We start from the raw sequence: 11,490 nt of genomic DNA on the forward strand, positions 1-11,490 counted from the left end.
GCATGCAGGATGCCGGCCCTCCAGGACTGACTTTGGACACCCCTGCTCTAAATGTAACATTCAACAAATATTGATGAAAGTAGCAATGAAAGAAGAAAACCTAACAAATAGGGTTTTATCTTAAAATGTTTTTCTGAACTGTTTTTGCTGCAAAGGCAGTTCAAAATTTAGCTGGAAATTTGTCAGGATAAAAAAAATAAAGAAATCAAACTGATGTTTGATCTGTTTAGGTGTAAACTCACCTTGTCTACAGATTTGTCTCTCTCCTCGATCACGGCCTTCATCTCCTGAGCAGTGATGTCACTCCTTCGCTGTTGTGCTAGCCGTACGCGCTGAACTAGAGCTGAGCCGAATTGCCTCACTTCCTGGACTGAGTCGGCTTCGCAGACATGCTCAAGGAGATCTTTGATGTCCTGAGAATCAGAAACAATCAGGTTGAACCTGGTCCGGTCATCAGTTCCAGAATAAACCAAACATTGGTTTGTAAATGTGCTGAGTCAGCTCACCATGTCAACGTCCTGCAGGCTGATATCATCCGACCTGAAAACAAAAGAGCAGATAATCTGTTTGTGGAGAATCTAAAGCTGGTCTGTCGCCATCTACCATGTCTAAAACATCTGTGTAAAATAGTTTTATCTTAAGCACAGACGTCCAAGGTACAAAGACAATGGGACTTCTAATCACTTTTTTTCCAATTCAGTTTGTTTATATGATGCCATTTCACTACAAATGTCATCTCAATGCACGTTACAAAAATAATTTCAGTTCAATCACACATTTATTGCAACTGATGCCATCAAGCAGCAGATTAGCCTCAGTTTATCATTCAAGTGAGTTTAAAATCTAAGGAAACTCAGCAGAGCATCGAGTCACTGACCTGCAGGACTCACTCCTCCTGGACGAACGAGTAACGACTTAAAACAAACACTTGCTTTGTGTTGCTGATTTAACAGCAGTCCCTCATAACAAGCATGCATATAACAACGGTACAGAGGAAAAACTCCCCTGTAAACGGGCAGCATTATGTATTTTATAGGCACATAGTGGCATTTTATATTATAATCAACTATGTTACTTTTAGTTGTAATAAAAATGCTATATATCAAATATGATTCTATAACTTAATGCCTTAAAACTGGCCCTCTGTCTCTTTAAGAAGCTCCTGCTCTTTCTGAAACTCCACCTTCATGAAGTCATCACAACGTGGCTCCTCTATTAACCCTTTAACAACGTTTTACCAGCGTTGCGATGAGAAGTAGCTCGTAATGAGCTCAGCAGAGGTTGTATTTCCAGCAGTTCGCTACTTTCTGCTGGCTAGTCTGAAGGAACCAAGTGTGGTAGTCATGGGGAAGACTGCTCACTGCGTTGGAAACTCAGATAGAGTCTCAGATAGAGACCTGAAGAAAATGCTGTTGAAGTGTGGCAGAGAGTTACTATCCAATGAAAGTAATCCTGTGCCACTCAGTGAGGCAACATAAGAAGTCAGAATGAAGTTTGCAAAGAGCTTCATTCCTGGAGACATCATGCCCTGTGCTCTGACGAAACCTTATGACATTTAGAGGGAAAAGAGAGAAGTTATAAAGTACGGAGGTGGCAGCATCATGCTGTGGAGCTTCATTGCTGCAGGGACAGAGAAGCTGGTCAGACTTTAAGCAGACAGAGCTAACATTGGGGGTGGAAGGCTTGGGAGAGAAGCAAACTTGTTTGTTGGAATGGCCCAGTCAAAGTCCAGAACTACCACTTGTAAACAACAAAACTTGTTTTAACTGAGTTGAGATTTCAGCAAAAAAGAAAGTTTTGCATCAAAGTATTAGGATGAGTAACCCTTTCACTCAGCAGTTGGCTATCAACCACTATTTTGATCACTTCTAAAATCCATAAACATCAGTGGCAGGTAAGTAACAAAATGTGGAAATACTGAAGTGATATGAATACTTTTAGAAGAGGCGTCACCCTGGTGTTTGACTTGTCTATATATTTAACCTACAGAACACGTTTGCTCTTCCTGTTACTCTGCATGAACCGTCCTCCAGTGTTTGCTCTTCAGACTATTCAGCTTATTTCAAAAGTTCCAGCCAAAGCAATGCAAGCCATGCTAATATGTATATTGTGAATGACAAATAAAAGGTGTAACTTGGTGCCCTGTAGTCAATTACTGAGGTCCTACAAAGGTTCCTGGTGTCTGTGTTCCTACCAGTGACCACGGCGACCGCCTGTTAGATTACCTGAGCGCCATGCAGCAGCTGTGCAATAATTTTGTCCTGTGATCCCTAAAGTCCGTGTTAAAATCTGTCATTTTGAATTCATTTTGAAGCAGTGGAGGCTTCCCTGGAACGGACCGCTCTCCTCTCTGCTGTTCTCGGATTCTTCCTCCTCCTGACAGGAGTCTTGACGGAGGACGTGCAGCTAGTAGTAACTACCTGATCTTCTGTCTCTCCTCCTGGGAAGTTCTTTTCATTTAGTCTGCTGCTGTTTTGCTGTAATAAACTGTAATAAGGTGGTCGAGGCGGCTCCGCTCTGCAGGGAACAGCAGATAATGAAAGACCGGCCAACTCCAATAAAGCTCCACTAACACCCTGCTTACAGCCCCCCATCCAGCCTGGCTCAGCCCGGCTCGGCTTGGCTCGCTCGCTCGCTCGGCCGTCTTCATTACCACTCCCACACACCTTCACTCAGGCACGCCGCGAGCAGCCATTAGTGGGAGCACATCCAAGAGAGAATACCATCAGTCTGCATTTGTTCCTTTGACAAAGTTTTACAAGTTGTCTCCTTCGCAGAGACAGAATCTAACGTGATGTGGCTGCTTTTCTTGGAAATCCTTCATTTCATCTGAAGGAGTTTGCTCTTTCCAGGAATCTGAAAGAAGTTCTTGTCTTGTTCCATAACTTGAAAGATGGTTGAAGGGTAACCCCATATTGCTACTCTGTAAGTCCATATGGGGGCGCTTTATTTGACAGAACTTTGTTTTTACTGAGAGGGATTTTTGTCAGGTCCAAGCTCTGGTCTAAGAACATTTTTATATTTTTAACCTTTATTTTACCAGGATAAAAAAAAAACCAACTGAGATTAAAAACCTCTTTTTCAAGGCATGAATTGCAACATGAAAGTGATTTTAAGCGCAGAGGTTTGAAGGATGTCATGTCAGAGTGTGAACAAACCTGCAGCAGAATGTTAGACATGTATGCAAACAAACGCAGAGCCTCCGAGGCTTTAAACATAACTTTGTTTAAAGTTATGTGGGAGAACGTTTTGGCCTTAATGCAAAATGATGTGTGTGGGGAGAAAACCCAACACTGCACATTCCTACGGACTCACTTTCCCCACAGTAACATATGATGGTGGCAGCATCATGCCGTGGAGAAGGAATACTGTAACAAAGAGGTTTAGATCAAAGCATATCAGCGTGTTAAAATGGCCTAAAAAATAACCTTTAAAAAAAATAAATCAGTCACTTGCAGATTAAAGTTGATAGACATACCTTCAAGAGATTTAAATCTGTAACTTTTGTTGGTCCACCTTAGATCGGGCATAAAAATTCCAACCCAATCCGAGCCCATAGACACTGTGTCAAAGTCCGATCCAATCCGACCTGACCAGTTAACAGGACAGGAAGCCCAAACCTGAAGTAACTGCTATCAGTTTAAAGTATTTCCAGACCTCTGACTTCATACTCTGCTGGCTTAGTAGTAAAACAATGTGTCACTCACACTTTATACATGTGAAAATGTGTATAACAAATGTTTTGTTGTTTTTAGCTTTTGTGTAACATCTTCCAGCTCCATCTTGTCGCTTGTTGTAACCACAGGGTGAGTCAAGTGCAAATCTTCTGGGATGTGTGACAGATAGGAGTGGAGCAGGCTGTGTGCATCAGCTGTGCAGAGCGCTGGGCTTCTTACAGTCTGATTTCTTTCTTTCCTCACCAGGGTGCATCTGCCTCGTTCTTCAACCAGCATAGCAGAGGACGTCATCCCTCTGGTCGTTCAGCTCCACTGGCTACCATTGGTGTTGGTCAGAAGGGTGGATGGCGTGATATGACAGGGTAGCTGTGGCATCATCAGAAAGTGAATGTGTGGGTGAATGGAAAAAACTGACTTTATGAAAAGCATCCTGAAAAGCGCTATCCAGGTCTGATGTCATTTCATCACCAGGCAATTCAAGTCTACTTCAATGGGCTTGCAAAGACGTTATGACTCTGCTTTTCACTCTGGTCATCAAGGGATTGCCGGCTTGCAGTGAAAACACCACACTCAAGACAATCCAGACTCTATTCATGCGGCGTTCCACGATGGCAGGTGCCACTGGAACAGGCATCTGCCATAATGCGTCTCTGGTTAATGGGTGGTACGGTGGGAACAGAGGTAGGAGTTCTTCCTGAAATCGGTGGGTCGCCGGTTTCAGTCCCTGCCCAGTCCTTTTGTCATTGTGTCCTCAGGCAAGGAATTTCACCCACCTTGCCTGCTGATGGTGCTCTAATCTGAAGATCACATGAAGTCTGGAGGTCAGTAGACAGATGGGGTCATCGGTGCACCCCAGCGACCTCTGACCCAGTCCTGTGATTCCATGTGGCTGTCGGTGAATGAAACAACTAGGCAGATGCTCATTAGCGTGATGGTCTATAAACATCTCTGGCTGTCTGAGTTTTTTGGGCCAAAGAATCCTAAAATAATGACAGCGGCTGAGCGACTGTCCAACAAACTGTCAGCCAGGAACTTAGGAGAAAAAGAAACACCGCCTCGCTTTATTCACACGGACATGAAACACACATTCACTGAGGTCACCTCCTCCATCAGCAAAACACACATGCTAATGCCCAAACACTAACACACAACAACATGAAGTGGCACACTGCAACACACTCACTGAGGTATTCAAGGCTTCCTCCTGCCACAGGAAAACACACACACACACCAACAAAACTGACACACACTCCGAGTCCTGACAGATGGAACATGCTCCTCCATATTCTGTCCTCATAAAAAAGGACTGTGGCCTCCAATATCAATTACCCTCTCACTCTGGGGGTGTGAGGGTGGGTGTGTTTGAGGCAAAGGAAGAAGAACTAGGAAGAGGGGGTTTAATTCTAATTAGATTTTCTGGTCTATTTGGCTGCTGCTTGAAGAAGACAAGAGCTCATTTCACAGCCCTCAAACCAGAGTGAGGAGGTGCATAATGAAGGGGGGAGGAAGAGGAGAGTGGTGGCGGCTTGTGATCCTTCTTCAGCAGATGCTAAACATGTTTCCCATGTAAATAAATGAAAACGACAGGCCTTCCTCAGAGAAACTGCTGGTCTACAGACGGGTCACTGGAACAACATCAAACAAACATGGAGGTCTTAGAAAACACACCGTGGTGGCTTTCCGATGCCGAAAATGACCAGAGTGTGCTGAACTAGGAGCTAAGCTCTCCTCAGAATGACTCACTCTTACTCTACAGTGTCAATTTGTCAAAGCTGCTTCATTTGGTTCATCAGTTCTGCAACCTAAACAGAAGTCTACCAACCATCAAGTCCGTATAGAGGGATTATTTTTGAGTACGCAACCTGACTGCAGAAAGCTGTCACTGGCTGCCATGGTTACCCATCATTGTCTTACCTTTTTAACACTAGCTAGCATGTTGCCAACTTACTACAACTGTTTATGACAGCCTGATAAAATAAGTTATGCTACCAAACTGACAATGAATGAGATGCGTCTTATTGATCCAAATGTGTTACATGAAGCTGAGAGGATAAATGATGAGAACAAAATGTCACAAACTTCAGCGGGCGACAGACATTACTCACTAGGAATATTAAAGAAAGTTTGTTCATGGTAAGATCAGCTCTATTTCAGTCCATCTAAAAATAAGAAACATATCCATGGTGAGGAAAGAACCAAGTGTAAAACCTCAATAGAGTTTTCCTAAAACTGTAAGTTTATATAAAAACACTATTCATATTTAGAGTGCAAAGGACCAATGTTAAATGAGGATTTCATTTACTTTGGTCACAATTAGCATTCATTTAAACTGCAGGGAGTTTCATAATGTTCTAGTTCATATTTTCTGGCTGGGCAAAGAAAAAGAAAAGACAGCAATGTGGTCTACCAGTAGCAGTGTGTAAACAGGTAAGCCCAGAATTATTCATACCGCAGGTAGATTTAGATTTTAATTCATCTTAACAAGACCACCACGATCTAAATATGATATTGATGTGTGCTAAGAATGATGCTTTTGTTTGTCTTAAGATTTCAGCAAATAAACCACTTCTACAGCTGACCTACATTTATGTAAAAGAACACCACAAATATTATTTACACATATTGCACATTGGCAGTCTGGGGGAAAATAAATAGAACATTCATGACGACTTCATGACCACTTACATGAAAAAATACTGTGTATTATAGCTATCAGTATTTCAAGAACTGTTGGACTCATACCCAGCAGCCTCCTGCAGTCGGCGGGCACGGAGTAAAGCTTCATCTCTCTCCTCATTGGCCAGCAGTAGTCGTGACATCAGAGCCTGGTCTCGGTCCTTTTGAGCTGCCAACATCTCCTCCAGCACCTCTGAAAAAACAATGAGACAAGAACCAGTCAGAAATCCTGGTTTTAGCAAAAACAAAGCTGCAAAAATATTTCCTTTCAAAATCATTTTACTGAAAATGTAAAGAAACCGAAGAGACGAAGAGATCAGCTTGGGTGAACTGTGTAGAAACTAAAGGAACTGGGTATTCCTCAAGGTGACCGGCCAATCAGTGCAGAAATCCTTATTGCTACATGGTGTGTGTGTGTGTGTGTGTGTGTTTCAGCAGTAATAACACAGAAATGACCACAGCTCATCTGAGACTGAGAGCCAGGAGACTCTGCTGGTTATTGAAGGGTTCTGTGTGGGCTTCTACCAGGACCCGTCTCAGACTGCAGCTCTTATTTCAGAAAACAAATCTAACTGAATATAATTTTTAGATTTTCTAATTTCAGTCAGGCTCCCTCCCTTCAGCTCGGGGGAGCCTGTGTTCTGCCTGTGTAAGATTTTACACACCAAGGTGAAATGAACATCTCAGCAGAGCTTGATAAGACGATCTGGAGACAAAGCAACCATCTGAATTGACGACACAAGGAAAAGTTACAGGACTTGGGTTTTGTTGTGTTCAGGGCTCTTCAGTAATGTTAACGTCAGAGATATGAACTGGTGAAGTGATTCTCTGTATTGGGCTCTACTGGGGCTGCCAAAGTACAGAAAAACTAAAACTACTACTATAACTAATAAAAGCTAAACCTAAATTCTAATGAAAAACCCAGGACTGTTCTGACCCAGGTGTGTAAACCCAGCTGACCTCCCCCTCCTTACCCATGGGTCTCTCCCAGTGTCGGGCCTCTCGCTGCTGCTCCTTCAGCTCTTCGTCCACCTCTCTCTGCAGCAGCTCCTTCTCTTTCTGAACCATCTGCACTTGAAGCTGATAAAAAGTTTCTGAATTAGAGCGCTTCAGAGGAATTCACTCTAACAGTTTAGCAGCCAATTGAGGCCTAAAGTCAGTTATGTGACCAAATACAAAATCTTCCCCACAAGCTCTAACCTTTGACCTGGGGATCAAAGGAAAGGCTAGACGTGTCCCATCTAATGGTAGCTGATGGACACAGTCTGCAGGAGAACTGCTAGAATGAAAGCAGGGCGTCTTCTGACCTTGTTGTTAAGTTCCCTCATGGCGTCGAGCTCCTTCAGTAAGAAGGAGATGTTTCGGGTTGGAGTCACAGTCTGACGTGGGCTGGAGGCAGAGATCTGAGGAGAGCTGAGCAAAACCAAACGGCTCATTTAACCCATCAGCGTCTCAGTAGGCTCCACATGGGAACAGTGTCTTAATTATAGAGAAACAGCGTAAATATAAACAGCGACTTCCTTTCAGTAGAAATTATATTTGTGGCGTCAAATGATTATACAGTCATTTTAAATAAATTAGAATGTTATTGAAAAGTTTATTTATGCAACATCATTCACTTAGTGAAAGATATTTTATAGTGTACATAATATCTTTCCTATGAGCATATACATATTTTTTAATTATATAAAAATTTTTTATTTAACTTGAGATTAAAACCCTTTTTCTCAAAGTAATCATGGCCAAGTGGCAGCAACAAATGCAACATAAAAAGTTACACAAAGTTCTGTGAAAATTGATGCAAAGTGTTGATGAAATGAAAAGGAACATGGAAGGACAAAGAACAAACAAGGCATAGAAATAAAGCAATAAAAAACACAGAAAAATACAAACCATTATAGAATAACTCAGGACAGATCAACAGATGAGCAAATATTTACATGATCTCATCCAAGGTATGCATGCTCAAGGAGCAGACTTGAGCAAAAACAGTAAAAAGAAAAATCCCCATGGTGTGTGTTGGTAACTTTAGTTTTTTCTTTTAGAATTGACTGACTGGTAGTTTCTGGATGTTTCCATCTGAACAGACAACGCTGAAGTTTCTACAGTAGCAGGCAGCGATGCGACTCCTGGTCAGTTTAGCTGTGTTTGGTCAGGTCTCCTGAGACGTCACCTCGGTGTGTTTCATTAGTTTCCTCCTGTGTGTTGTTAGGTGTTTTAAAGTGAGGTTGCGCCCTCACATTATCAGATCTGAAGCACAGAAGTGCAGGCAGCAGATTTAATAAGCACCGACTGATGTTCGCCTGTAATTCTCCCTTATTACCTTAAAGGTCAGATTGCTTCTTAGTGTAATAAAGCAGGTAAATAAGGCAGTGAAATATGAGTGACACTGTATTTTGTAATTGACTGTTTCTGACTTTATTATATCAGCTCATTCTAATCAACTGCTCCCCCTCCTGCTGAAGCTGCTTTTACTAGCTTCTTATTTCTATAAGGCCCTCAAGCACTTCAGCTAATCAAATCAAAGGCTAAATTTATCAGCTAGCACTTCATACAGTGCAGCACCTCCAACTGCTCCACACGTTTATTTGAAAAAGAATCGAAAGAAGAGACGCATTAACATGAATCACCGTACCTGCAAAAAAAGATGGGGTTTCAATGAAAAGCAATAAACTTTTTAATAAATCTTTTTGTGGCACAGCTCGGCAGACGCAAAATTAATCCTTAAAAATAAGTACACATATTATAGAATTTCCAATATTATTATTATTTAACTAACGTAGTTCAGGTAGATGACATCGATGATCTCTCTTATTTATTGTAAAAGCTGTAAGGTCAGCCAGACCTCCTCTAAGCTTCAGTACTAACATGTGGGATGTTGCACCTGGAATACAAGTAAGAACTGGTGTTTCATGTCAACTACCCAGTCTGACCTAAGAATAATCCCATATCGTTGATAGTGTTGCACTGTGACTCAATCAGGTCCTGGACGAGGCTTAAAGCTTTCCTTTTTGACAAAGCCTATATATAGACTGGCTTAGGTTACTCTGAGCCATCTCTGTGGTTATGCTGCTATACGCTCAGGCTACTGGAGGGAAAACTGACCACTTTCTCTCAATTTCTTCTACTACTCTAACTTGCTTTTTTATTACAATTTCAAATGTTAATTTTATGTTTTCCCAGATTTTCTTTTCTCTTCATCTCAATAGAAGCTACATCTGGTCTGGTGGTTTGCGTGGCTGTGAGTCCTTTCTGGAAGAGGCCATCGCCTGACTTAATGCTGCCATCACCTAATTACGCTCTCTCTCCAGCAAAATTTTTTTTTACCAACACAGAAGGTTAGTAAAAAGTTTATTTTGTGTCTCTGCTCTGTCTTCTCAAACCTCCAGTCGGTCGTGGTAGATGGCTGCTTATACTGACCCAGGTTCTGGTTCTGGTGGAGGTTTCTTCCTGTTAAACAGGAGTTTTTCCTCTCCACTGTCACTACATGCATGCTGAGTAGGAGGGACAGCTGGAAAATCAATAACAATGCAAGCGGTTATCTGCTTTTGCTGCTCGGCCAGGACTGAGTGCTGCGACTCGATGGGGTTCGTCAGAAACTTCTTAAACTAATTTGAATAATGAACTCAGCTTAATGTACTGTTTGATAACTGAGGTCGACTGGAATGCGGGTGTGATTTAATTTAAATTTTTACAAAGTGTCTCAAGACATCATATATATATATATATATACACTGCTCAAAAAAATAAAGGGAACACTCAAATAACACATCTTAGATCTGAATGAATGAAATATTCTCATTGAATACGTTGTTGGAATGTTCCCTTTATTTTTTTGAGCAGTGTATATATATATATATATATATATATATATATATATATATATATATATATATAAGCTGAACCCTAGTTGAACTGTTGCAGCTACACAGCCTCTGGAAACAATTAAGAGACAACAGCAAAATGATCAGTTTTCTTGTTTTGTTTTTTTACAGGTATATATTTGAGTAAAATGAACATTGTTCTTTTATTCTATTCTATTCTTTTATTCTAAATATTGACAATATGTATCCAAAATTCCAATCATAACTGTACTATTTGTTTGTAGAAAATAAGAAATGGTCAAAATAACGAAAAAATGCAGTGCTTTAAGACCTCAAATAATGCAAAGAAAACAAGTTCATATTCATTTAAAAACAACACTTATCTCAGGAAGAGTTTTAACTCAGGAAGAGTTCAGAAATCAATATTTGGTGGAACAACCAGGAGGTTTTCAGTGAGGTTCAGTGCAACAGGCTCTTCATTTTTTCCAGAGTTCTGTATCCCACTGATAAAAACTGCAGTAAAAAATAACCAATTTCTACCATTTCATTTCTGTGAGATTTTTTTTTTCTTCTCATTTGAATAAATACTTTGATTAGCTACATTTCCAATACGTTCTTTCTGGTTACACTAATATCGAATGTCATTAATAATAAAGCTACAGTCCCTGTAGACAGGGGGAGATGCATGGAATTAATCTATTCAAGCAAATTGTGAGTTAATCTGTTGAGAATTGTTTAGTTTTGGGCTTAGAGTCCAGCAAAATATAAAAGGAGGTTAAATCAAAATTCACAAAATATCTTAAACATGAGCTAACTATTCGGGTAAATTGGAGTTTCTGAAGTAATACTGAATATTCTGAATTTAATAAATTAAAATTAACAATGATATCATGTGTCAAATAGATTTTACAAAATAGTGTTTCTTAAAACATGGAAGGGATTGTTTGATTGCTGCATCTCTCTTGCTGTAATTCGAAATAATAGGTGGTTTAACCAAGTCATGCAGGAAGGTCTAACCTGAACATTTATATCATTTAATAAATTTAGTTGTATCAAATTTCTCTCCAAAACTGCCAAAAACGTATTGATAAATATGATAAACCCTATAAGAGAGGGTAATTCAGTTAAAAAATATGTTATAGAAGGGTTTCAAGAGAACAAATTGTTCACAGATTAAAAATGTTGAACTTTTAGGATTTGAAACCATGATGAGAATAAAATAAGTCAGTTAAATATGTAGTGACAGGGTTAACTTTATTCTTTTAAAACAGGCTAATCATTCTATGAGGATCTAAAATGACAAGAAAATATGA

The 11,490-nt window shown here is 40.4% G+C and overlaps 1 protein-coding gene across 1 annotated transcript in view; it reads right to left on the reverse strand.

The window, feature by feature from the left end:
* Positions 1-274: 274 nt before the first annotated feature.
* Positions 275-11,490, reverse strand: part of LOC106964479 (uncharacterized) — a 34,112-nt gene continuing 22,896 nt past the window's right edge. Inside the window, exons 6-11 of the mRNA XM_015060027.1 lie at positions 7,661-7,766; positions 7,328-7,433; positions 6,420-6,546; positions 3,316-3,368; positions 507-540; positions 275-413 (exon numbers count right to left, since the gene is read on the reverse strand). Coding sequence (XP_014915513.1) covers positions 359-413; positions 507-540; positions 3,316-3,368; positions 6,420-6,546; positions 7,328-7,433; positions 7,661-7,766 — 481 coding nt within the window. The 3' untranslated portion in view covers positions 275-358. The remainder of the gene's footprint in view (positions 414-506; positions 541-3,315; positions 3,369-6,419; positions 6,547-7,327; positions 7,434-7,660; positions 7,767-11,490) is intronic.

The sequence above is a fragment of the Poecilia latipinna genome, unplaced genomic scaffold, assembly GCF_001443285.1.
Source record: "Poecilia latipinna isolate Pla-1442-1.1 unplaced genomic scaffold, P_latipinna-1.0 Scaffold1678, whole genome shotgun sequence".
Classification (NCBI taxonomy): domain Eukaryota; kingdom Metazoa; phylum Chordata; class Actinopteri; order Cyprinodontiformes; family Poeciliidae; genus Poecilia; species Poecilia latipinna.